General features: G+C 33.7%; 4 protein-coding genes, 1 long non-coding RNA gene and 1 other non-coding gene across 8 annotated transcripts; 5 read left to right on the top strand and 1 right to left on the bottom strand.

Annotated features, from left to right (window-relative positions):
- The first annotated feature begins 3,549 nt into the window (after nt 1-3,549).
- Nucleotides 3,550-6,236, top strand: LOC105325233 (inhibitor of growth protein 1). Its single transcript, XM_011424704.4, has 4 exons — nt 3,550-3,811; nt 4,091-4,294; nt 5,053-5,216; nt 5,756-6,236. Exons 1-4 carry the CDS (start codon nt 3,670-3,672, stop codon nt 6,041-6,043), a joined length of 798 nt encoding a protein of 265 aa, XP_011423006.1. The 5' UTR covers nt 3,550-3,669; the 3' UTR covers nt 6,044-6,236.
- A 935-nt stretch (nt 6,237-7,171) lies between these two features.
- LOC105325232 (uncharacterized) lies at nt 7,172-9,683 on the top strand. The gene is made up of 4 exons (XR_010710753.1): nt 7,172-7,315; nt 7,674-7,770; nt 7,980-8,063; nt 9,425-9,683. It is a non-coding gene; the product is annotated as an uncharacterized lncRNA (long non-coding RNA).
- Nucleotides 9,684-10,686: 1,003 nt separating this feature from the next.
- On the bottom strand, nt 10,687-12,303 carry LOC105325228 (uncharacterized). Its single transcript, XR_010710754.1, has 3 exons — nt 12,215-12,303; nt 11,202-11,273; nt 10,687-11,089 (listed from the first exon to the last, which is right to left on the bottom strand). It is a non-coding gene; the product is annotated as an uncharacterized protein (transcript).
- LOC105325229 (uncharacterized) lies at nt 12,047-26,987 on the top strand. 3 transcript variants are annotated; one of them, XM_011424700.4, is made up of 3 exons: nt 12,047-12,165; nt 25,495-25,594; nt 26,384-26,987. In XM_011424700.4, exons 2-3 carry the CDS (start codon nt 25,498-25,500, stop codon nt 26,803-26,805), a joined length of 519 nt encoding a protein of 172 aa, XP_011423002.1. In that variant the 5' UTR covers nt 12,047-12,165; nt 25,495-25,497; the 3' UTR covers nt 26,806-26,987. The 3 variants fall into 3 exon arrangements, with proteins under 3 accessions (XP_011423002.1, XP_065931118.1, XP_034303724.1); XM_066075046.1 differs by lacking the exon at nt 12,047-12,165 and adding an exon at nt 15,243-15,314; XM_034447833.2 differs by lacking the exon at nt 12,047-12,165 and adding an exon at nt 23,097-23,189.
- Nucleotides 12,293-14,556, top strand: LOC109617083 (dual specificity protein phosphatase 19). The gene is made up of 2 exons (XM_034447832.2): nt 12,293-12,655; nt 13,794-14,556. Exons 1-2 carry the CDS (start codon nt 12,442-12,444, stop codon nt 14,207-14,209), a joined length of 630 nt encoding a protein of 209 aa, XP_034303723.2. The 5' UTR covers nt 12,293-12,441; the 3' UTR covers nt 14,210-14,556.
- On the top strand, nt 17,802-20,689 carry LOC105325231 (dual specificity protein phosphatase 1-B). The gene is made up of 3 exons (XM_011424701.4): nt 17,802-18,225; nt 18,328-18,453; nt 20,036-20,689. The coding sequence occupies exons 2-3, from the start codon at nt 18,375-18,377 to the stop codon at nt 20,455-20,457; spliced, it is 501 nt and encodes a 166-aa protein (XP_011423003.3). The 5' UTR covers nt 17,802-18,225; nt 18,328-18,374; the 3' UTR covers nt 20,458-20,689.
- Nucleotides 26,988-27,980: the final 993 nt, after the last annotated feature.

Below are 27,980 nucleotides of genomic sequence, written 5' to 3'. Positions count from 1 at the left end.
GTATAGAACTAAATTATGGAAGTTTAACCTGAACACCATGGACCCAGAAATTACGTCTCTAGTGTGCGGCGACTACATGTATATTTTTATTTTATTTCAATAAAATATATAATTATCATTTTCAAAAATCATTATCATTATGCATTTTTATAGCATCTGTGACATTACTTTTGGATCAACTCGCGTATATTGGAAGCATTTGAATGAATTTATATTCAATTTATTAGTACAGGCAAGAATAAAAATGGATCTACTTTATTTGCAATTTTCAAGAATTGTGCCACATTGGTCGGTGTGGAAGATAAGGTCCACACAGTTTACAATGCCACATTGGTCGATGTGGAAGATAAGGTCCACACAGTTTACAAAATAAATGCAAGTAGGGTGATGAAAGCAAATAATTTCTTGATTTTTTTTTATTTGTAAAATCTATATTACCTATTGTGTCATACCTCTGTCCCTTAATTGTATATATATAGTACATATTAATATTGTAACATATACTATTAATCTTATTGAACAAAATCTTAATCATGACCTTAGATGAATGGTAAAAAAAATTATTGTTGAAATTCAATCCACAGAAAACCAAAGCTGTATTTTTCCATTTGAAAAATGTACATTATTTTCCTAATTTATTTTTTGAAAATTGTCAATCGGAATATGTTACTGAACACAGACATCTTGGTATACAGTTATCTTCAAACTTAAGTTGGTCAGAACATATTGATAACATTGTTAAAAAAGCTTATAAAAAAACTGGGGTTACTTAAAAAGCTAAAATTATCGGTTTCAAGGGATATTCTATCACAAATGTGTGTATCTTTTATTAGACCACAATTGGAATATGCTGCCGAAGTATGGACTGGTTGCACACAGATGGACATAGAAAAATTGGAAAAGGTTCAATTAAATGCCGCAAGAATAGTAACTGGGTTCACAAGTTTTGCTTCAAGAAACTCAATTTATTTTGAAACAGGTTGGGAACCTTTGGAACACAGAAGAAATAGAGCTAAATTAATAACTATGTACAAAATGCACAATAACTTAGTACCTACTTACTGTCACGACAGCCGTCGTGTGTCTTACCAGTCAAGCAATGAGAACAACAATAAGTATTTACAATCTTTATCTATATATATAAAATCAATAAATTTACAAATATACACATTCACACACACAAAAAATATTAACAAAAAAAATGTTTCTAATATCTGATTCGTCAATGTCCTATGGTGGTGTATTAGACAGCAGTGTCCCTCCAGTGTTCCTCCAAAGTGTCCTCCTTCGGTACCACGTCCTAAGATGACGGCTTCCGTCCACCGGCTTCCAGCGTAGTAAGTGAATACTCGAAGGAGGTTACACGGGTGGTAAGATGTTCAATACCGGAACACTGGTGACTATGGCCGAATCATCACAGGGACATTGCTGGAGCCTTGCTGGAATCTTTTAATTATATATAAATAACAATATTTTCAATTAAACGTTTCACTTTCACAGTATACTTATTTACCTAATTACCGCAACTACACGCCATACAATCACACCGAACAATACTCGCTCTACAAAACCGTTAAGTGTATCAGACCCCTTAACGTATCAAACACAGTCACAGTTAAGCGTATAAGACCTCTTAACATGCAATATAGTTAAGTGTATAAGACCCCTTAACATTACAAAACAGTCAATGTATGACCAAAAACGCCGTATAAGACTACGAAATATAAACTCACAAATAAACTAGCAATCCACGCTTGTCACACAAACGCACCATAACTCTACGGTAAATAAACAAGTTTGTTATACTTTCATGTTAAATACTGAAATCTGATTGGTTAAGACGCAGTTAATAATATTTACTATTACCCTCAGCGTTAGCAACGCACTTGGCAACGGGTAACATTAAAAAATGTTACATGCGCGAAAATTATGCGCGTACGGTTCGCTGTAGAATTCACGTTATTCCTATATAAAAGCAGTAAAATTTTCTTAAAAATTTTTAAAAAGACATTCAGTATAACAAAATAAATAGTGCCTGTTTGGGAGGATAACAGTTGAAATTGACACCCCTCGAAAACCATTGTCAACCTCCGCTTCGCGTCGGTTGACAATGGTTTTCTCGGGGTGTCAATTTCAACTGTTACCCTCCCAAACAGGCACTATTTATATAATGTAAAACGTTAACACGAAAATACTATCGAACACGTATAAGAACAGTTACCTAAAGTCTTAAATATTACAAACAAGACTAAAGTATAAGGAAAAACGAACTTACCCCTAATGGAGATGGTTACCGTAAAAAATACGCTTAGCTATACATCGTGCTACTACTGCAGTGCGTGCTAATGGACCCCGGCTCACTGACCAAAAACATGGGTATTTATAGCATCATAGTAAACAAATAGAACAGTCTGAGTATAGTCCAATATTGACCAATACCTGAATTGATAAAATTGAGACACCAAAAAGGATATGAACATAGAATAAAAATCAGAGGTACCCTACAGGAAAATAGTAAGCATGAATAAATCTATTGATTGTGACACTTACATACAAAACATTGTACCATAAGAGGCAGTGTTTCAAGTTACACAACTAGAAACTCTCTTGATTATTCTGTTCCAAAATTTAGATTAGAACTATTTAATAAATCATTTATTCTTGATACTGTCAGAAGATGGAATGCCCTAAGTCTTAATACAAGGGAGGCAACCCCTATTAAAATATTTAAAAAATGTTTATACAATGATACGGTAAAGCCTCAGAAACATCTTTCATTTGGAAAAAAGATTTTTAAACATAACTCATACACGTTTGAGACACAACTGCATTTTAAATTCTGACTTATTCTGCTGTAACTTAAAAGCCAGTCCAAACTGTTCGTGTGGCTTATTAGAAGATGCATATCATTTGTTTTTTGTCTGTAAAAAGAATACAAGAGCTCGGAATTCTCTAATGAATAAGCTATTGACATTACGTTATGTACACATTATAGATGCACATTTACTGTTATGGGGGGATGATTCTTTGACAAATACACAGAACACTGAAACTTTCAAGACGGTACAAATTTTTTTGAGTGAATGAGGTCGCCTTTCAAAATATTTCTGAATTTATAAGGTGATCATTATATACTGATGTAGTAGATTGTTTATTCATGTATATTTATTTGTATTCATATCCAACGTTATTAATTACTGGCAATATTAATTTTTATAAAATTTCATTATTAGGAGAAGACTATCTAAGTTATTTAGAACGTGTGTCTAATTCATTTGATTTAATCAATAAAATATGTTAAATTCAATACAATTCATGAAAATCTACAATGTACAATATAAATGAAATTATCTTGCATTTAAACATAGTTTTATATGTTGCATGCTGACATAACTAACATGACTGTCGATATGTAGACATATTGGACAGAAAAATAACTTGCAAAGAAACCCCCATACCAATTAATGCTATATATATGAGTAAAAACTTTGATCCACCCACTTGTTTCGCAAGGATTCCCCAAACCAGCCTCGATGTCAAATACAGATTGATCCAAAACGAGGCAACTAGGTCATATGCGAAAAAATAAACAGTGGAGGGAAACTCTGGCGATGATCATTATGTCTTAGTTGATTTCGAATTTTTTTATTCGTACAATTTAGTTTCATAATGAGTATGTTAAACCAAGCTGCCGTGGAAGCCCTTTGTTCGGCAACGTATTTGGAAAACTACCTCGATACCATGGAAAACCTACCTAACGATCTACAGCGAGTCGTTACACAAATGCGCGAGTTGGACATCCAATGCAGAGGTATCTATTACTTCATTTACCATCTGTTTTGTTTTTACATTTAATTTCTTTAAAGCTGTTTGCGGAATTTCGTTTCAGGCAAAGTAATGTAGACAGTAGATCAATGCATGTTCGAATTTCCTCTATGCGTCCAAACCGACAAAACGTGTTCTGTATAGATTGACTATAATGTAATATGTTTGATATAAAATTGTAAACCAGTAAGTAAAACAAATTGTTAAAACAAAAATTGTATAATTCTTACAAACAAAAAGTTTTGAAATATATTTTGCTTTGCAGATATCATGCAAGATATTGAATATCACCAGGATATCTACTCTAAGGAGGTGGAAGGCGTTACCAAAAAGAAGGCATTGATGTCTATTCAAAGGGCACTGATAAGGTGTCAAGAGATAGGGGATGAAAAACTGGGACTTATGGCAGTTATAGCAGATCATATTGAAAACAGACAGCGGCAGCTGGAGCAAGATAGAGAAAACTTGGGTAAGGCCTAAAAAAAAAATAGTGTGTTTAGGGTAACACCGATGAAAAAATTAGGTTAGGTAGGTGGGGATTTTTTTTTATTTTATCTATTTTTTTTGCCTGAATCCTAAGAATGTTTGTTTGTTTCATATTTAAAAACGTATTTTTTATTGGAAATAAGATAAAATTCACAGTCGGATAAAATCAGGCATCTAAAAATGGTAGGATCGGGCCATTTTTGTAGGTTAGGTCGGGTTACCTGAAACACACAACTTTTATTTTTAGGCCTAAAAAGCCTTGCAGCAGGTCCTGTCTTCATAAAAACTGTAAATTAGTAATTTGAAGACCTGACAACAGTGAATTTTGAGGCTGGGTTTGTAAAAATTCAGAATAAAGTATTTAAATGGATTTTCAAAATCATTACTGAGATTTATGATTGATATCACCTAAAGTTTATGTTAGGTGTTCTTCAGATTAAATGAAGAGAAGATGCTAAGTATTTTATGCAGCTCTTTCTAAACTATATGATACATGTGCAAATGTCAGGGCCCAAAAAAATCAAGGTTGGGGGGGGGGGGGGTCAGTACATTTGGAAAGTCTATTTGTTGTACTATTTTTGTGAATGACTGCATATTTTTGCAAGTAAAGGCCAATAATGTATAACAGTATGCAAATTATCATATCAAAAAGAGAGGAAATAGATATCTAAAATTTATAACACACAAAAACAAACTCTATATTATTGGTGTTTTGATGAGTGAGAAATTTTTATATTTTAGATCCAACATCATCAAGAGAAATTGAAAGAGAAGAGCAACCACTTACCATAGTGACTCAATCAAGACCTGTGAAGACAGAAGAAAAGGTAGACAAAGTGCCGATGAAACGACAACGGCGACAGAAGACAACAAGTGAATCTATAACCAAGGAGGAAGAAAAGAAGGTTGGAGGAGAAAATTATATCTTTGCATGTATTCATAATGTCATGACAACTACATGTACCAAATCTGTACATCCAGTTTTGTGTGTCACAAAATTTGCAAAAATTATAAAAACTTTTTTTATTTGTGTCAGTCATACACTGTATTTTTTTATATAAAATATTACTTATAGCAAAACATATTGGATATTATTTCTGGGTGCTGAATATTTTGCTTTGTAAAAGTGAACATGTAAAAAGCAAAAATTAGATCATCCTGAAAATTACTGGATATACGGTACTTATTTATATTGATAACAATTCATAATTTTTCAGTTGAAATATTTTTAGATACAGTGTGTTTTCTTACTGAATATTAAGATAAGTTGTTACTTTTGCTCTTATTATTATACTGGTACATGTACTCAATTGAATGCCAAGAATGTAAACATATCAAAAAGATTGATTTAGAAAGGCATTAGCCCTGGATTTTGATTCTTCTAGGCAACATTATATTGAATCATCAGAATTAAACAATTCATTTGACTGGGTTTGATTTGTAGGAAATGATCCCTGACAAAGGCCCAAAGAAGAAAAAGAAAAGAAAGGCGTCAAAGAAAGAGCAAGCACCTGCCAGTCCTATTGAACCTCCCATTGATCCTGATGAACCTATCTACTGCCTGTGTCAGCAAGTGTCCTATGGAGAAATGATAGGCTGTGACAATGATGTTTGTGATATTGAATGGTTTCACTTCAATTGTGTTGGACTTGTGAACAAGCCAAAAGGAAAGTGGTTCTGTCCAAACTGCCGGGGAGAGAACAGTAAAGTGATGAGAAAATTTGACAAGTGATTAAATTAGGTTCTTGGAATGAAATGTGTTTCAATATTAATTTTCAAGTCATGAAATGTCCTTATTTAAGAAAAAGAAAACAGTATATTGTTAAATTCATTCATACAATTATTGAAAGAAGGTATCTAATACCACAACTGAGAGATTTATGTTCTGTTTTCTATCCCTGCCATATTTAAAGAATTCTATATACGGTACACAAAATATATATGTAAGAAAAACCATAATTGTGAATTTTTTTCATTCCTCCATGTTTAATATTCATTTTATACCTTTTATTGCATGGTCTGGTTCGATATTCTGTACAGAAATTTTTAAAAGATCTATGTAAAAATTTGGAGGTAAAAAAACAACAAAAAACGTTTTAATTGCAAAGTAAATGGTGCCAATATAAGAAACAAGTATGTACCTAGTATACTGGTCTTTTCAAGTAATTAAATAAAACACTTTTAATAAAAATCAAATTCTATACATTACTGATATTAAAAAAGGAATATTTATGTGGGTAGCTGAAACTGAAAGATTAGTGCTACGTTTTAGATTTCCTTTAAGCTTTTCAACAAATGACGTTGTTATCTAAAGCTATGAATTCTTTTAACAGATTGTATGTAAAATATATATATCATTGAAGTACAGCAGATATGGAAACATCTCTATAAACAATTTAATGTTATTACAAGAACAAATGAAAGATCATCTTCAGTTTATAGTATAATGCACTTTTACTGATGTATTAAAAACAAAAAATAAAAGTATGGTATATTCCTACAGAACTTTAATGATTCTATGAAATATAGTATATGTTTTACTATGTCAATGTGTTCAGTTAGAATAGTTTTACAAATATATATAAATAAAAATATTGTTTCACACATTTGTATGATGTTATTTTCATTATTTTATAGTGCATTGGTTTATTGTCAAATTTTAATATGCATGTAAAATGTAATGTACCACAAATTTGCATACTTTTTGAAGAGAGGTAGATTTTTAAAGAACTTTGAGGCAAACAAGAAGAAAAAACTATTATTTTTTCATGAAGTTAGGAAATTATGAAAACAATTTCAAATCTACCCCAAAAATTAAATAATTGTCTTTCATCAGTTCAAACTTCTCTGATCTATGACGTTAATGTTTATGACGTCATACTATTGTCTTCGTTGAACCACAACAAAGTGAAATGATGAGGCTGGAGTTTAGAGAGGCATTTGGCATTTGTAAAACTTGTGTTACTGGCGTTTTATTATATCCGCTGATAAATTTTTAACAATGGTGAGTACATTATGAGGTTACCAGTCATTTTATGAGTTACATATATTGTGTGTTGATTTTAGATGAATTTACACGGACCTGACTGAATCGTCACGAACATTTTGTCTTCTTACAGTACTATATGACCACCCCTTACTATTAAATACTCTGTATTTTATAATACAAAGAAGGTCAAATAGTTAGAAGACAACAAGTTTCTGACGAGCATATAGTGTAGTTTACAGTACAGTACAGGGGTGGTCTCATTGTAAGAAAATAAAAAATTCGTGAACAGCCGTTGAATGAATGTGAAATTTTATGTATAACCCGGCAGTATATATACAATTATTATAATAATACACACATTTTCATTATCCAGTCAAGAAGACGATCCATCGTTTTTAGAGGCACTTTTGTATTTTCTTGGATTAGAAGAACGAGTTTACAAATGTCGCAGTGGAAATGATGTGTGGAAGGTATGTCTTTAACACACACACCCTTGTCCTTTCATCATTGACGTTTGGATTCCGAATGAAATATATAGCTTTATATTTCATTATACTGAGTATTCGCATTTATAGAAATTTATAACAAATTATTTAGTTTTTGTATCCCTCTTCAAACACTTCTGGTTTTTTGACTTATTTGTAACCTACCATACATGTTGGCAGTGTTTTCTTTGCAGCCACTGATATTACTAATCATAATAGAACTTGTGTGGATAGTTCTTATTCTAACGGAACCCAGCAAGCCACTGCGCAAAATCAAGGTATGTATTATACTCAGTTTATCTAATGATATAATATCAGATCAGACCCGTGCTTCGGCTTCATTTAAGAATTTTATATTTTATATTATGCAATTACATTCATACGTATAAACTCGTTTAATTATCTCATCAGATTGGACAAACTGATTTGATAATTATAAGATGAATTTTGGAAAACAGATTACAGTGTATTATAAATTATCAAAAATTATATTCGAGTCCTTTTACAATTTGGAATACGCTTCAATCATATGGAGAAATCACGTACACTTTATTCATGAGCTAAATTCCACGTGATACTATTCTCATTAATATTCATGTCTTCAAATTGTCTCCCTTACGAATGAAAATTACATACCTTTTATGTATGAAATTTGTGTAATTACGTCATTTCTTGAATGCGAGCACGAGTTAGGGCAATATGCATAAATTATCTGTGTATGTTTTTTTGTCACTACAATCAGTGATTCACACTTCAAATTCACTTTGAATGCCTCTCTATCCAACAATATTAGATTATCTAAAAATAGGTTAAATGAGTAAATAAATAAATAAACAGTTTTTTAAAAAATCAGCTTGAAACAGAATAGATTTATAACCTGCCATATCTCATTTAATTTAAATTGAAAATTCTTAGATAGAAATATGCAATAGGCCTAATGATTCAATATATAGCGTAAATGCCTGTAGTTCCAAGTCCGATAGCTCACTGAAAGAATCTTGAAAAATGCTAAATTGAAAGTAAAAAGGAACCGACAAGACATTTTTAATTTGAGTCAAAATTTCTGACATAAATTAGTTTGCAATGTAAATATATGAGGAACAACTTTACTTATGAATAGCAAGTATTTTGAAAATAATTCCAAAATCCCTTCATGACGTCTTTCATCACTAACACACACTTTATTCCTACAATGCCCCGCTTCGATTTTTCAGACTCAAAAGGAACCGCCATCTCAATATCTAATGTAAACAACAAGCACATTACGATCCCGGATGTAGTAAATAACAAAACCATATGAGGAGAAAATATTTCCGAAATTCTTATTTTTTTAATTCGTGATTTTTCTCATTCCTTTCTATATATTCTATTGCACTGAAAATCGCCATTGAGATAACAATATGACCGCTATGCAGATTAGTCAAATGTTCACCATTTCTCCAGTCTAAATTCATGAATTTGTATTACCGGTATTTGCTTTTTAGAAAGAAATTAATGTTTTCACTGTATTAAAACAAACATTCATATATATATATATATATATATATATATATATATATATATATATATATATATATATATATATATATATATATATATATATATATATATATATATGGCCTCTTATTCTCTCATTTAGTCCGAAGCTTTCAAATTTAACAAGGAGGAAGAGAGTGCCATCAATGACTTTGTTACAGAAGCTGTGCAGAGCGCGCAACAAAGTCTAATCGGCTGAAGATCGTTGCTATAGAACTTTTTTAATTTAAAATGAGCATAATTGTGTGAATTGTCGATTTAAAGAACTGACAGATAATTAATATTTTGTAAATTGATCTGAAGAATTTCAATTCAATAAAGTTTTCAACACTTCATAAAAATCTTCAAACTGATAGAAGTCATTTTTTTATTTTTTTTTATTTTTAAGAACAGACTGCAAACTGCCATCTGGCCCCGCCGTCACCAACTTTCCTCAAGTCAAAAACTCAGCTTCTAATCTGAGGTTTGACCTCAAATTAATGCACTTTTCTTTAAAGGATTTGAGTTGAGGAATGAGTTGAGGGATTCGAAAATTTTGTTGACGGTGGAGCCTGAATGATACATGTAGTTCTGCGAACACAGAGGGTCAAAAGACGTGTTATGATATATGTCGTTGCATTATTTGAATACTAGTAGTTTTTTTTTTTTAAATACATTTGCAATTCCCATGTAGATCTCTATTTAATTACATTGCACGAACAATTAAGACTAGTCCATGCAATGCCGTGTTGCTTTGGTAGTGTAGTATGATAACAAAGTTAGCATTGAGTTCTATAGAACAGTAAGCAGCTGGCATGCAGCTGCGTGTTGAATTATTACTCGTTTTGGAGTTATCGCACCTGAGCTCAAGAATATATTTTCATATTTAGAAAGGAAGGCTACTAGTATTTTAACAATGTTTTGAGCTTTTTTTAGTGGAAATAATATAAATGTGACAGCTACATGTCAGTTCTCATCACATTGGAAATCATTGCTTGTGACTAAAACATGTTTTACTAGTACTAGTAAATGAAAGTTTTAAGTTACGCTTCTTATATACGTTCTTTTGTGAAAGACAGTATAAGAGTTGGTCTATATCAATTTCCGAATTTAAAACAATAAATGAGTCTGGTTTTGTTGTTGTAAAGATTATGATGGTGGGGTCGACCCAATAGAGGAAAGATTTCAAGTGTGTCAGGACCCTTAAAAAATGTTATCACTCCTGCTGCTCTTTCCACACTCAGACACACTCGTGCGGACACCCCTTCCAATTCCATTGAAAATTTAAATGGAAAATTGTCTTAAAATCAACATGTGTCATTCATTATGATACTCAATGAATGTACATACATTTTACTGAAGAAAAAAAAATTATAACTTCACATGCATGGTTTCATGATTTACTTCTTGAAATAAGCTATGAGCTGTTTCTGAAACCCTGAATTTGGACAAACTTCGTTCGATTTCCTCTTTCTCTGCGCAAACTTTTTAGCGTCTTCGAAAGTCAAATCCTTCGTTTTCATGATGTATAGAATGACAATAGTCCCCGCTCTGGATTGGCCTGCGTTACAGTTCACTAATACACGACCATTTCCTGCAAGAGCGTCCTCTATAAACTTAAGAGATTCGTCAAAATATGGCGACAAATCTTCGGTTGGAATGTCTTCCACTGGGATCCTAAGGTATTGAAAACTTCCATGGAAATTATTTTCGTAAGATGACAAATTCACAATGTGTGTTATTCCAATGCTTTGTAACCGATCTAAGTCTTTTGCGGGAACAAAACCACCTGAAAATAAATTTAGTATGAAATAACGTTGCATGAACTTATTTTCAATCAAATAATTTCAAGTGAAATAAGGAATACATGTAATAAAAATCTACAATAGTTAATTTCGTACTTATATAGAGATTTGGAAGAATTTCATCCACGGCCTCTTCATCGTATCCGTCATAGTACATTGTGTCTCACGCTAAAAGAAATATAGAATATATCTTATTGTTAATTTTTCTTTTCTAAGATGTGATAAACAGAAAGACTCCACTAAAACAGGATTTTCTTACAATCATGTTAAATTATATTTATTATTGGAGAAAAAAAAATACTGCAGGAATTTGATTCAAACATGTAGTTTTCCTTTGGGATTTCCTATTGGATTTGAAAATCCTATGGAAGTTTTGCTCAAATCCTATCGGAATTTAAATTCCTACAGGAATTTTTTTTCAATCTGGTAGGAAATTTCAAATATTCTATATCGGAAAATTGATTTCCTGTGTGAATTTATATTTAAAGGTAAATATGTATGGTAAAATATAGTAATAACTCGTTGAGCAATTGTCTATCATATCGCATACTTGAATTTTTTATATATGCAGCTTATATAAAGGATGCCACCTTAACCGGATTGGATCAAGTTATTTATAAACTAGGCATAGCCCGTTTATACCTGTCCACTTCTCAAAAGAAAACAATGCCAACGATAACAAGATTCGAGCTTTCTTCATAAAACAAAGATTTCTTTTTTCTGTAACTCAATATTTGACGAAGCATTAAAAATACCAATGGCCATAGTAAGAATTCTAGACTTTGAAAAGGGAATAATAAAACTAGGCCTTTACTTTATCGACTCGAATCTAATGAATGGCTTCATCATTATTCATAAAGTTCATTATCATTTTTATGATTTAAGAATTATTTTTAGGTGATCACTGTAATTCCTTTTTGGAGTTTTTACAGTGGCGAGAGAATGGAGTTTTCCATGTTTATTTACATTGGTTACGACCATAACAAGTCGGTCCATATGTATGTACATGACTCAGCTCACTGAAATTTAAATAATTGGGGCGTGGAAAGAAAACGTTCAGGTAATAAACACTTTTCTCAAATTGTCAATTCAAAGCAAAATGTTCTTACATGTACAAATGGGGATAGAACTTACACAATCACGCCAATATCCACGGGTTATCTTTTTTTCAAGGTAACTCTTCTGTATTGAAAACAAGATTATGTCGTATGCAAAGTGAAAGTACGTTGCTCATGTGTACTAAATTAGAAATGACAAGTTCGTTGTTTTTACCATTTTTCATTGCAAATAATTTGCTCCTCAAGACTCAAAGTCGAGTTTCCTAAACTGACAAACAATGTTAAATAGTCTGAAAAAGTTCGACAAGTCGTCCTTAAAAAAGACGGCAACAAAAATAACAACGGAAACGGGGGATCAGTTCGTGGAATTCAAAAACGATCAAGGATTGACAGAGAGAAGAAAAGTGACAGAGAATGGAGACTTCAGAGGCTTTGTGGTCGACCTCTTTGCTGATATTCAAGTTGGCGAAATTTTACCAGGGCTTATATTAGGTATGTTATCTATCATATACACTACTGATATTTCTTAATATTTGTTCTCTCTATCCTCAGTATCCTGAAACATTATTCTTCAGTAAATCTCTGTACATGCTGTCTTACAAAAATGAGTGTAAAAGAAAGCTTATTTCAAGTTGTTTTCTTATTCTTTTTTGTAACCTATTTGCATGTATTTAGGCTAACTTTAATAAAGTTAAAAATTCTCAATAATTTATAGTACTGTAACTTTATACAGTACAGATAATGTTAAATACGGAAACGTATTAGGGTCGCAGCAGTATTTTTTATTTATTTGTTATAACAGATTAGGAATTTGTTATAACAGATTAGGAATTTGTTATATCAGATTATCAATTTGTTATAACAAATTATCAATTTGTTATAACAGATTATCAATTTGTTCTAACAAATTAGTAATTTGTTATAACAAATTAATAATTTGTTTAACAAATTGATAATCTGTTATATCAAATTACTAATTTGTTATAACAAATTACTAATCTGTTAAAACAAATTACTAACCTGTTATAACAAATTAATAATTTGTTATAACAAATTTCTAATCTGTTATATCAAATTACTTGTTTGTTATAACAAATTTCTAATCTGTTATAACAAATTACTAATCTGTTATAACAAATTAACAATTTGTTATAGCAAATTGATAATCTGTTATATCAAATTACTTATTTGTTATAACAAATTACTAATCTGTTATAACAAATTAATATGATGGATAAAAAATACTGCTGCGGCCCTAATACGCTTCCACATATTAAAAAATATATATATATACACACACACACACACACACACACACACACACACACACACAGTGACTTGATCTTAATGGTCAGATCGCGTTTAGATGCCAGGCGCGGATTATCAGATCGAACGAGTTGCGAAGTGTTGAGTTTAATTTGATGATCCGCACCTGGCATCAATTTCACAGAGTGGTGATACGGAATCAGAAACCCACATTGTGGTGATCCGAAAATTTGGATCACTCTCTGTAAAACTGACAGTATCAAGAAAGGAAATTTGATGGGTATAAAATAAAAATATTTATTGCATAATGTTAGAACAAAATTTTATGAAGATTTCCCTTATAATGTGTGCTCCTTTCTTTCAGGCTCTCAAGATGTTGCAGTGGAATTTGATTTGCTTCAAAAATACAAAGTGACACATATTCTCAATGTTGCCACTTTAGTAAAGAATTCCTTTCCAGAAAATTTCACTTACATGAATATTGATCTGCAGGACATCCCTCAAACAGATATTGCTCAGCATTTTGAATCTGCTTTTCAGTTCATTGACGAAGGAATGGACAAAGGAGGATGTGTATTGGTGCATTGTAATGCTGGAATTTCTAGATCATCTACAATTGTGATAGCTTATCTCATGATGAAGAAACACTGGCCTTTAAACAAAGCTTATCAGTATGTTAAAGAAAAAAGGTCAAAAATTAGACCAAATGCAGGGTTTCAAGAACAACTTCAAACCTTTGAACAACAGCTTAAAAGTTCAGGACAGATTGATGATTGTTGAAATTTAACATTATCTTCTATTAAAAGATGAATGTACCAAGTATAAATTACTCTGATGTTCAATGATGTATATTTAAAAAAATAATTGATGGATGTCGGCTTCGAGCCATAAACTTAACTATATGTTATATATTTCAGAGCTACCTACAGCTAGTGTGGGGCATTAATTATAATTCATTAAAGGCTAAATTTGTAATTTGTTGATGTATTACCAATACATGTTTTCTATCTTTTTTTTTAAGATTGGCAATACTAGTAGTGTGTACAAATATATCTATTTATTGTTTCTTTTGACATGACCCTGTAATACTCATTATGTAAAAGGAATAAATTTTATTTAAAATTTCATTTGTCATCATATATATATTCCAGTACTGTAAATTCCTTACACATGTATTACGCGAGTACTTAATTCCGAAATTCCCGCTGTTTTGTATCAAATCACGAGAACATAAAATCGCGAACGCGGATCTTTTCTCCTAATTTCTCATAGTTCTCAACTCTCAAAAAATGATGGCGGGATTTTAAAATTCGCGAAGGGTGCTCCTCGCGATTTTACGCGGATATTAATTCTTCGCGTTTAATTAGGAATCTACAGTATATGTACTCTAGTCAATTTACAGTGATCATCTCAAGAAAAGGAAGTTTTCCAAATTGATTCTGAAAGGAGTAAACTGTGACATGAGGAGAAGTTTGCAACACTCCCTTACTCATACTGTGAAATTTATGGGATAATTCAACATGCTGTTCTTAGAGTGATCGCATTAGGCATGAAAAGTGTGATCTTTTAAAGAGACTTTGAATTGTAAGGTGTAATGTTTTATATGGCTGAAGAATTTGACATTACAGATAATCTCAAATCAATTCTTGCAATATGAATGTCTACTACGCCTTGATTAGAAAATACTTTTGCTGGGGAGTACACATATGTCTATTTATAGGTGCAGGTCTGTAACTCCCGGTCTGGAAAAATTCAGATGGACGATCTGGGAGCTACAGTGCCATCCACTGAAAAAAAATGTGTAGCAATAGACCTTCAGCTAGACTATTTATCAATGGGACATAGCAGTGAAAGTGAGCTGTAGATTCCCATTTGAATGCGAGAAGTTAGTATTTATGTAAAATTGAATGAAGCACACCTTGTGGATTTTATTTTCTTACTTTAATTTTTTTTGGACAGTTGTATATTAAATTTAGCAAAAAATTTCAATTCTCATGATTTTTGTACAAAACGACTGAATCACAGAATACATACTTGCTTAAATATAAAGTAATCTACAGTATCTAGTCACCATTGAAATGGACACCATTTCAAAGGGCTCTGATCTGCAAAAAGATGCTGAATGTGCTTTGACATTTACCCATGAATAAGTATTTATTTGGTTCAAGGTAATTGCACATCCTTTACCCACAATCACTCTATGGATGAAACATTAGACAATAAGGGAGAAAAATTAAAAAATGCCATGCAGTATAAATTTATACAGAAATGCTATGACCTTGAACAAAAAACAAAACCATTTTGATGATTCAAATTGGATCAAGGAAAGAGAAAATATATTAAAGATATACGAGATGGAAAACAAACCATAAAAGAATAAGATGTGATTTCCTCAGTAATTGAAGCTAAATTAATTTTTGATGCATGCTCAGAGCTGGACAATTTGCGCACCATAGCGCAAGAGGATATAATATATCTACATGAGCCGTCTCCAGAGGGTTGTAGCAGCCAGATCTACATGTATTTGAGAACACCAGTCCATTCTATCAAATGCCATGAAGCATTTTAGGAGATGTTTATGTGACATCCCCCCTTCCGTACTTTTGATATACCGGTATTATTCAATGCTTTTAAAAGGAAATGTATTAACAAATGAATACGTTATGTTTACACGTGTGTTGGGTTTTCTGTGCTTGCCTGGTTCTGTAATGCATTAGAATTCAAGAGAGTATCAGAGTACACATTTTCCTGATGACATCTCTTCAGTGGGATTTTAATGTACTCGTTTTCCGCAATCTAATGAGATTTGAACTAGATCGCTTTAGATAATATCTGTTTATTCTTGACAAAGTATTTATCTTTGTTTTATGTGCCTACGATAAGGTTCCTGATTAATTAATGACGTCATTTCCAGTGTAGTTTTATTTCTAGTCTATTACGGTATCTGAATAAAATGAAAATTTGGGCAGGTATATATAGTAATTTATTAAACTGGATGTTATTCTCGTCTCAATTAATTCAACATGTTAAAATACTTTACTACTCTTTTTATGACGTATTTACTTGCAGCCTACATATTCTCAAAATATAAAAAAAATTTGGATATAGTAAAAGACTAGTTTTTGATGACATGGTAACAATGGTATACCATAGTACAAGCAAAACATTAAATTCTGCTTTAAATATCACCAAAAAAAATCGTAGTAGATTTTGTTTAGAATTTCTACTATATGTTTTACAAATGGACATCTGAGTGTTTAGTAGCTGCTTGGAGTTCAACGACGTTCCTTTCTAACATGCTCTACGGGTATTCGGTATTTGACGGTGATGTTATATTTCTGCATGTACGTGCTATACCATCTACTGAAATACTACACGGTCGTGCATCGTAAAAATGGACGTGTATATGTATTATACACTACCCAACAAAATTCCCAGTGACCTTTTTTAATGAAGATGATCCCCATTTGCCAAAATTATTGGTCATTAATTGAACTTTCGCTTGTCCGAGATACCACTTGTATATAAAAAAAGCACGGATTTTGAATAACTAACCGCTATTCGAGTTTCTTTTAAAATATACTTTTAGAATCATTTCTAGTACATCTTTTCATGATCCTTTTCTCTGTTTAATTAGCCTCATACAGACTGACGTTTCATCACTTTCTTTATCGAATCAATAATATCTAAAATGATCTCTGTGATAATACACGTGTAATATGTTTGATTTTTCAATGCTTTCATATGTTGGTTCAAAACTCTCTTTGCTGTCTTGAAAGTAATTTTTCGTGTCAGTTTATTATGGTTCTGAAAATATCAAAGTTATAGGAATTACCGGTCAACAGTCGCTAATGGCAACGACGTCCAGAGTTAGAACACAATTCTTCCAATTACAGTAAAATCGCAGTTATTTACATGTACTTAGCGTATAATTATAATCCTCTACAGGAAATCAAACAATTTCTCTCTCTCGGGTATTCGTCCACCATCTGTATATTGTTCTGATAATTTGTAATTTGCTGGACTGCGTTTTACAAAAGAGCTTACAACAAAGTCGTAAATATTTTAAGTCTCAAGGAATGGTCTTTACTAAACAATTGTGAAAATTAATATAAAACCACATATTTAGAACTATTTTGATTTTCACAACTACATTTTACAATCATTAGAATAAAACATTAAATAGTTCGTGATAGCATTCATTACTTTGGTCGTAAGTCGTAGATTTTTTGTACAACGCAGCCCTGCATTGTACATCACAGTTGTGCTCTTGAATTTAAAAAAATAAACGGCTTGCGTAATAGCTACGATTATCGCACGAAAATGTCTAATATATTATATATATATATATGCACTTGTGTTGACAAAGGTATTACATAATTTCATGAGAGCATGAAAGATTTATTGGTTGGTTACATGTCTTCCAAATTATTCTCTCAGGTGTTTCTGTTCACATGCAGTTCAAACGTAGCGATGTTTGTGTAAAAATAGAGCATTGTGAAAATATTTTTTAATGTACGAGTAATTTTTATTTTTAGTAAACGTGGTAAGCGATCTGACGCCGTTATTGTATACCATAGCAATCTAGCGTAGGCAATACCATTATATACACCTTGGCGTGACAAACAAGTGCGTGGCTTTTGTATGTAAATATTTGGCGGGGGTCGTACATTTACTCTGTACTTGGCTTGATTAATTGAATACGTATGTTGTGTACACAGCCGGTTCCATTCATTGTTCGTCTATAGTTCCTGGACGTTTGACCCCCAGTTAAATACGGTATATTCTCATTCAAGGTAAGGCTCTTTGGAATCCATGTTCTTTAAGGCCTATTGACTCTGACCTCTTTAATTTCAACAGGGTGCTCTAGGCATTGAATGTTCTTGAATATATTTCAGAAGATCTAGAACCTTTTTGGATTTGACAATTCCTCTGAACGAGTAACATGACTTGGTTAACGAGACAGCAACGTGTAAATTACCAGAAAATGGATGTGGATGAGATTTTGCCAGGTGTTTTTATATGTAAGCTATCTTTTTACAAATAATTTCTAAAATTGACAACGTTATTCATTTGATAAATAGGTAGCATGTCTGAACCCCGTATGTTCGCATGTGAAATTTTTGAAATAAATAATTTACTGCTCAGCAAAAAGGAATTATAGTTTCTAAAATCGAGAACCATATGTACATAATATTTTAGTATAAATATACAAAAAACCTTAAACAAACAAACAATAGTTGACTTGCACGCATGTGATATCGTATTCTTTTAGGGTAAATGTAATTGTAACTAATTAGTCATTCAATGCATAAGCTAGAGCAATTTTCATGTTATCAAAATTTTGACAAAAGGAAGAATGAGGACCTCTTTAAAGGTTGACGTGTGAAATAATATATATATAAATCTGAAGTCTCACAAAACTTTGATACTAACCTTGTAAATAAAGGCGCACAAGTTCTTGAAGATTTTTTTTATTCCACATAAGTGCCATACCTTTCAATGAGCATATCAAGAAATATTACATTGAGCATTATAGATTAGCAGGAATCATAAAGATTCTTTGTAAGCTGCCCTGTTGGCTTATAGTTAGGGGTGGGGTTTGTTATTTGTTATCACTATCGACTCTTAAATCCTCTTAGATCCTCAAATAATACTAAATAAGACATACTGTTTCATGTTTACACAAAATTCAAACGAGTTATTTGATTTCATATACAGTATATAAAGGAAGGCTCACATGTCAATGACAACCAAGCTTATGCGAACTAATGTAAAAAGAAGAAAAACATTGTATTTGTCACCCGTAAAAATAGGATAAAATTCTGGTACAGTTTTCATTTTTTTGCTATAGAATACACCTCGTCTGCGGGATATACTCCCACATCAGTCTGCAATGGCTGCGTAGAAAGGGCTGCATGGCAGCTGCAACAAATGTAAACTTCATTAAATTTTAACTTTAATTATGGCTGCAACCACTGCAAACTTAGACCAGACATAGAGAATCGTTCGGGCGGCTTCAGCATTGATTAATAGTGAATATTTAATGTCGACCCTAATCGAAATTAAATCTTGCCACTTTGGAAAGTAGTTACAGTCGGCAAGGTGTGTTAAACGTAGGTATGTCGTTCTGGTTAAAGGTCTCCATGCGTGTTAATTAAGCAAGTCGACCAAAGGCCGACCTCCCAGATTGATAGTTTGGGGGTTTTTTTTTTGGGGGGGGGGGCGATAAACGTTTTTGTTTTTGTAAAGTTAAAACTGACATTATTCAGCCTTACACACATGTATATTTTTATCAACATAAACTTCCACTAATATATGACCCTTCTTTTCCTCGTCTATTTTCCATCGTACATTTGCCAGTGCGTTATTTAGAGGGAAAATAAGTCGAGTCGAATTTAATTATTTAAATATAGATATATGTTTTATATTGATATTCAATGATGCCGTATTAATTATTTTCATGACTATTAATGACTTGCTATTTATGGCAAGGAACTCGGTAAATATCAAATCAACATGGATGATTCGTTTCAAAGAAAAAGAAACATAGCCTCTAAAGAGTGTTTATATTTCATTATGGAAATCACATAATTTCTTTTCTAGCTGGTTGCAGTCCAGCGGCTGACAAGGAAACCCTACAGAAACTTCAGATAACCCATATAGTCAACTTAGCGTCCTTGTTTGGAAACAGGTTTCCGGAATCGTTTACCTATCTAAAGATAGAAATGGAGGATTCTGACGATGTAGACATTAAGCAGCCTATTTACAGGGTACTTAGGTTCATTGAGAGTACCCTGACCCTTGGGGGCCGCGTTCTGGTCCACTGCAATGCTGGGGTATCAAGAGCGGGAGCCATGATAACAGCTTACGTCATGAAAACCAAGGGCTGGAAACTTAAAGATGCTCTCAAATTTGTGCGGTCGAAAAGGAGAAACAACCCCGTTACTCCAAACGATGGATTTTTAAGAGACCTAAAGAAATTTGAAAAACAGCTTGTAGCAGTGAAAGTGATAAAGACGACTTGAAGACGTGGTAATGCAAGTTAAAATAATGCAGGTACCCCACGCCTTATTGCAACGTCACAAGCGGCATGTTACCACATGTACAATATGCAATGCGTTTTCCCCACTCGTTTTAGCACTGACTGAGAGGGACTGCAGAGTAAACTGAGATGGAAGTTGAAAACTAGGTTCGGTTCTTTAATTCGAACCAGACAACCATTGCTTATTCCAAGATGGGCAAGTGTTAGGAATGTACCTCAGGAGTTTAACCTCTACAGTAATGGCACGATAGAACACTGTCACATTGACGATATGAAAATAAATTGCTGATATCAAAATAAGTTGTCATTTATACTTCGATAAGTTTCTTTGCAGAAACTATTTCCCGGTTTTCCTCAACTTACCATGGATATCGATAATGGATGACATTTATATGCATTTTCTGTTCTTCGGCAAATACGTCAAATGTCCGGAGGGAGGGGGGGGGGGGGGTATAGGTATATTGATGTCAGCAGAATCCTTTGAGCATGTGTTCAAAACTTGAAACGGAAACCAGCGGACATGGATATCCGCCACATAGAATAGGGTTTGCAGGCATTAGACATTTTGCGGTTATTTTCATGCATGTTATTGTATTGCTTGCAATGATGACCGTACACATCTGTTGGACCGAGTCACAGCCCTAGGTCGGCCGTGATGAAGATATGACGTGGCCACAAACCCTAAGTAACCATTCCGTCTTTCTGTCGTTGAGCGCTTAATAGTTAAAATGTCCTATACAAATATTTAGGTTCTTTAAAATAAAAATCTATACATGACGAATTTTTATTTTTTAAAGTCTGATTTTAAAGATGGTTATTTTTTTTTTCAAAATTATTTAAATACGCTCGTGGCGAGAATCTCTAAAAGCGCGGAGACGACGTCAATCCACGGACAACCAACGGGTTACGTTTTGTCGACGTAACTTCATCCGTTCCGGGACGTCTGAAAGCGTTATAATTATGGCGGAACTGGGTCAAACGCGTTTACAATGTTCTACAGCTACTGAAGACAAAATGTCTCCTCTTTAAGCAGTTCAATGGCTGACCACTATGTAACCCCCATTCACTAAATTAATTCTGCTTTATCTCTGTTTTACAGCCCATTAACAGACAATGCACTTACAAATTCACACATGTTCAGTGTACGTTTTGCCGTTTATGGTTGGATCTTTTTATCGGTCAAACGAGCAAGTGCTCGCCAAAAGACAATGACTTCATCAGAAATAACTTGTTGCGTACATAAGGTGCACAATGGTATTTTGCTGTACTATAAGATAAAAAACTTGACACCTCTTTTTACGATTTTAGTGTCTTTTTAAAAAAAAATTATCAAACAAAGTATAAAATGTACACAGCATAATCGGCACTCATAAATACATTGTATATTTCGCTTGGTACGAAGTAGCAATGATCGACATTAATTGGAAATCGTCCCTCCAACTTACTTGGTTTTTCGAGGGTGATAGTCTTAAATTTTTGCTTATTTCATAAATAATTCTCTAAGTATGATGCATTCTTACTGATACAGATTTTACTGTAAATACATACTTCTCTTGTAAATTAAAGTGTCTCTACTAACTCGTACAGGTAAGTGTTGAATTGCGTGGGCTTGACCAATTTCCAGAATAATAAAATATGAAGAAAAAATGTGTTTAATTTTCATTTTTCATTCTCAAATAATCTAGACATAAAAAGGGGAAGCGCTTTAATTCCAGTTTAACACTTTTAGGCACACTCCACCCGCATTGTAATTGCCACATTGATTATTAGAATCTACAGTAAGGTGGGGGCCAGTAGTAGTGCCACTGGCGTCGGAAGCAAATTGAAAGTGGGGGGGGGGGGAGGGGGGGAGGCTAGACTGATCCTCAGAAATATTGAGAGAAAAAAACCTAATTCCAAAATCATGAAAATCCTAATCCGGGGGGGGGGGGGGGGGGTAAACCTATACTTCCAAAACAAAAAATCTTACCTACCATAAATTTTTTTCTCCCCAAACCATGATCCTACTCCTTGGGGGGGGGGGGGGGGGGGTAAACCTATACTTCCAAAACAAAAAATCCTACTCCTGGGGGGGGGGGGGGGCTAGTATGTCTATGACTCCAACTTCTCTATCTTTCAAAGGTACATTAATGTACAATTATATTTCCTGCGAAAAAAAGTGTGGGGGGGGGGGGGGGGGGGCTGAACCCTCTATCCTGCTATGTGCCTAATGGTTAGGTCTAACTTGGCAAACTAAGCCACCCCCCCCCCCCCCGGTTCCGACGCATATGAGTGCTAATGTACTTGTATTTCAGTATGTGTATTATACCCCCCCCCCCTTTTCTGTAAAGTTTGACTAAACGATAGATCAAATTTATTTGCGAGTTCTCTAAATTGAATATGACGTTTTTCGCCGACAGTTTTCATTTTATACTCCCAAGTGTATTGTCACAGAGTGTGAAGCGAGTAATTGTTGCAGTAAAACTAACGGAGGGCATTAGCAAGATTATTTGAGCTAGGCATTTTACGCTTCATATTCTTAACTGACTACATTTAGAGTGGTGTATGGGCGACGGAAAGGTTAAAAAAAAGAGGTTTATGCAAAACGAACAACTAATGTTTAAAAAAAACATACTGAAATACGAAACAGTGGCGTCTGAAGCAAATTGAAAGTGGGGAGCAGAGCCATCCGAGAGAGAGTATGCCTCTAACTTCTTAATATTCCCATCTTTTAAGGTATCTTCAAGGTACAATTATTTTTGCTGCGATAAAACGTGGGAGGTCTGAACCCTCTATGATGCTGTGTGCCTAATGGTTAGGTCTAACTTTGCCAAAAAAAAAAACGGGGGGGGGGGGGGGGGGGGGGGGGGCTAAGCCCATTCTTTAATTCTCAAATATATGGTTACTGTCTTGAAATATGAGCTATACTCTGTCCCAAGATATTCTGGATTTACATTTGGCTTAATTGCTTGATATTCATAAATACCTCAGGGTTCAAACGATGTTCATTCAAAAGTATAAAAAAATTTCCAAGATTTCTTAGTCAAAACGCCCCTGTTAGCTTATCAGGTTTTAATACAATGCTAAAAAATGTGATGTCTACGGAGATTTTGTATTGCAACAAGCCCGGATGATAACGTTGAAAAATTGCGCGATGCATTCCGAGTGTATTCCGAATGGAGAAAAGATGTAAACATTCTCCATTATAAATCACCGTAAGGAATCTGTTTTCGTTCCTGTGAATTTTTCCGAGTGAAAGATGATAATGTGTCAATGAAATTATCTTAGAAAATATACCTTTCAACTATTTCAAATGCACTTCTTTCACAGGTATGTGTATTTTTATTAAAAATCGTCCAAATGTGCTGCATAAATATCTTGGGACAGACTATATATTTGGGCGAGGGTGAGAAAACGTGACAGAGGGCGAGGCTTGCCCTTATTCTCTTTTAAGAAGTGAACAGGCATAGCCTTTATTCGGTCAATGCAAGGAGTACTAGTAGTTGCAGGATAAATATTACTATGTAACTTTGAAAAAAAAAGTCAGTTTCTCGACTGATGAGGTAGAGAGACTTGCGAGCCAAGTAGCGTCAATTCATACAATGAATGACTGTTGATTTTGCATCGGTGTAAGTTGATTTTGCAAACAAGTCTGTTTCGTATTTCATAAATGTGTGTGTGTGTATATATATATATATATATATATATATATATATATATATATATATATATATATATATATATATATATATATATATATATATATATTTTATATAGTTGTTCGTTTTGCATTAATGTCTTCTTACCCTTTCGGCCGCCCATAGGGGTCTCCCTTACTTCAAACCATTAAGGATTGAAGAATTCTCATTTTGACCACAAATCAGGACGTCCCTATGCAAACACCTCATCATTTTTCTTTTATTATGGTATCAGTTTGGTACTGTTTGGCATTTAGTTATCTCTGGTCCTCGTCCTTCATCTCCATTTCAATACAAGGAGTTGAAGGATAAAGAACTATGTTTCGTTTCTGTTTTGTTGAGCGATCTGAGCCTTGTTCACTTTTTCATATATTCAAACACAAACTGTATTATTTGCGTTTCATCCCAGCATGCGAACTTTTCATAAAACTACAGAAAAGTGATGTGTTCATGTTGTACACCAAATTCAACCGATGCTCAAAAATGCATAGTGAAGATTAAGGTTATTTTTTATCCCCAATAACCGCAACATCTTTTGCACAGCATTTTTACGCCTCTGCTAACTTTTATTTTTCTATAATTCGGGGAAAGCGGGGTATGGATATTGACAGCTGTTGACTAGTTCACTGACCATTGGTTGTTGACTAGTTCACTGACCATTGGTTGTTGACTAGTTTACTGGCCATCAGCACAATTGACGTTCTAATTTAGGGCTTTCGTGCAAGTGGTGTTAAATGGAAACCCCATGATACTGCCGCTGATAAAGAAACTCGCAATAAGGAAATTAAGCACCACATACCACACTCCTCTGATCTATGTGGTACAAGTCATAATTTTTCAGTACATACGTGTACTTTCATTTCTCTCCAGGTAAATCAATTATTGGTCATTTCAGAGTTCTTCAAGTCCATCTAACTTTGTAAATTACCATGCGATGGGTTTTTGAAGAGCTTCTTTATGAGGAGAGCTGTAGAACAAAAATCAAAAGACATTAGCTATAGAATGTCGAACCATTAACTAGCAAGGCCATCAACAATTTCTCGACACTTGACTACTTAAGGTTTTATAAAGCTGTTGAAATTGTGGAACTTCTGATGTAAAAATCAATTCCACAGAAAACTTCACCATTTGGTTGACTGCTGAGTGATCGATATTTATGTCAAATCTTGAATTTGACGACATTTGTTGTTGTTGTTTTCCCCCCGATGCATGGCCTAACACTGTAGGACGCCGAAAGACGACGGCTGAGGACGGGTTCCGATCATTGACTTAATCAATAGGTCCGCGCAACCCCTACTTACATCTACATTCTTCATGTACACTTCTGTTGCACATCTTTGCAGACGATGGCGAACTCATCCAAGCCTCAAATGATGATGCAAACGCGGTATGACAAATATCAACGAATGGACGTGGACGAAATTCTACCAGGTCTCTATCTATGTAAGTATACGTCTATATTTAAGGGAAAAAAATGTAATTTTCTTGATTTTTTAAAATTCGGATTGTCAGATTTGTGGTGAATTAATGTAATATCGATTTTTGTCCCGTTTCCTCTGATTATACTTGCTGCATTGAATCTGTCATCTCCTGACAACTGAAACGCTGGAGCACAGAGATATCAATTTTTAAATGATTATATCGTGTTACACAATAACTTTGATATACAGATAACTTAGTCCCAACCAGTAGAGAGTTAGGATATATTGTTTTAAAATTTTTAGTGAATGAAAATTCTTGCTTGGACTGTATCTTGATAAAGATCAAGAGCTTGTAATCTAGCACAATATTTGCTTATTTTCCAAGTAAAATCATTTTCAAAATGTATATATATGCCGTTTTAACGCTGTTTTGCTTTGTTGGAAACCCGACCAAAACATTGTTAATGTGATGATCTGTATAAACGAAAACACTGCGAAGAATGTGCAAGGTTATTCATCGGTATTAATTGAATATTATGATGATTTTATGGAAGGAGAAATAAAAATGTTCTTATGCATATTTATAACGGGAAATTATATTCAATACTTTTAAATGCGTTTGAATTAAGTTGTATAATTTGCAATCACACTGACAAAGTTTTGGTCGAGTTTTCCAACATAGCAAAAACAGCGTTAAAACGGCATATATAGCTTAACACTTTTGGGGTGGGATGCTGCACAGTGCGGTTCAAAAATTATATGCTTATAATATGAAAATCTTCCTTATCATGTCTGTCATTGCTTTTTTCAGCTGGGTGCAACCCTGCCGAAAACAAACAAGTATTAGAAAGTTTCAGAATAACTCACATCGTCAATATGGCGTCCTACTTCGATAATCAGTTCCCAGACTCAATAACATACCACCAAATCAAAGTGGAAGATCTAGAAGATTCCAATCTATTGCAGTACTTTGAGAAAACGTTCAAATTCATAGATGACGCGAGGGGCAAAGATGGGCGGGTACTAGTGCACTGTAACGCTGGAATTTCCCGCGCAGGAACTATGGTGACAGGTTACCTCATGAGGACGAAAGGACTGACAATGACGCAAGCAATGTCGTTTGCTCAGTCAAAACGCAGGATGAATCCCATTGATCCTAACGAAGGATTCATGAAACAATTGAAAAAGTATGAGGAAATGTTAAAAGCAGCAAAAGTGATAAAACAACAATGAAACTCGTCGTAGATACTTGGCGCCTGTCTTGTGTATACTTCTTGTTTTCCTCAAGTTCACTCTAAAAGATGAATTCTAGGGACAGGCTTGAATGGAAACACTTATATTTTTAAAACACAAAAGAACAAAATATGTATGAATGTATCTTGTATATATGCAATAAATTATTCTTTTAAAAATATTGTATTGTTTTAACAATTAGATTAAAAACCTTGTTAGCTGTCTAAAGTAGCTGTCAGAACCTCAAAGGAGACGTGGAGGGATGCACATTAGGTAGATACGTTATCCAGGGAAACAATCGATAACCCTATTATTTCAAAGACCCTTTCTTAGAAAATAAAACGGTCAGGAATCGAGCCAGATTATGAAGTTATAACTTTATCAATATTGACACAGCAAATACAACGCTAACTGAATTTCAGTCTACAGCTACATACTGCAATTAGAGGTTTGGAGAGCATCTGGCTTTTTCCCACATCAAAAGGATTATTTATGACACATGAGATCTTGTAACAAAATGCAATGCAAGATAATGTACATTAGATGCGCGTGGAAAGCTTTAACAGATCACGGGCAAGTACCATCCTCAGTCTATAGTATTTTATGGAAGAGGACATGCAAACTCCTTATGATGATGGTTTTTTATGATATGTCTAATTGAGACTGCTTTTCTTTTCGTCTTCGATCGTCCGTCAAAATCTACTCGCAAAGGTCAAAATGAGGTACAGCTGTCTGTAAACTTTTTATATTTCGACTTCTTCTCCAGAACCACGGGGCCAATTTTAACCACACTTAACACAAAGCATCCTTGGGTAAAGGGGATTCAAGTTTGTTAGATTGAAGGTCCAAGCCCTCTTTCAAGGGGGTATAATTAAGAATTATTGAAAATTTCTTATTTTTCAAAAATCTCCTTCTCAAAAACTATTTGGCCAGGAAAGCTGTAACTTGTGTGGAAGCATCTCCAGGTGGTGTAAATGTAAGTTTGTTCAAATCATGATTCCTGGGGGAAGAGTGGGAGCACAATGGAGGTTGATTTTTTTTTACATAGAAATATATAAAGAAAAACAATTTCAATCTTCTTTAAAAATGCCTAACTCGTTTGGAAGCATTCCCAGATAGTGATGATGTTCAATTCATGATCCATGGGTGTACGAAAGGGCCCGCCGAGGGGGGGG

Source organism: Magallana gigas, chromosome 2 (genome assembly GCF_963853765.1).
Source record: "Magallana gigas chromosome 2, xbMagGiga1.1, whole genome shotgun sequence".
In the NCBI taxonomy this organism is placed as follows: domain Eukaryota; kingdom Metazoa; phylum Mollusca; class Bivalvia; order Ostreida; family Ostreidae; genus Magallana; species Magallana gigas.
This window is presented reverse-complemented; position numbering and strand designations above follow the sequence as displayed.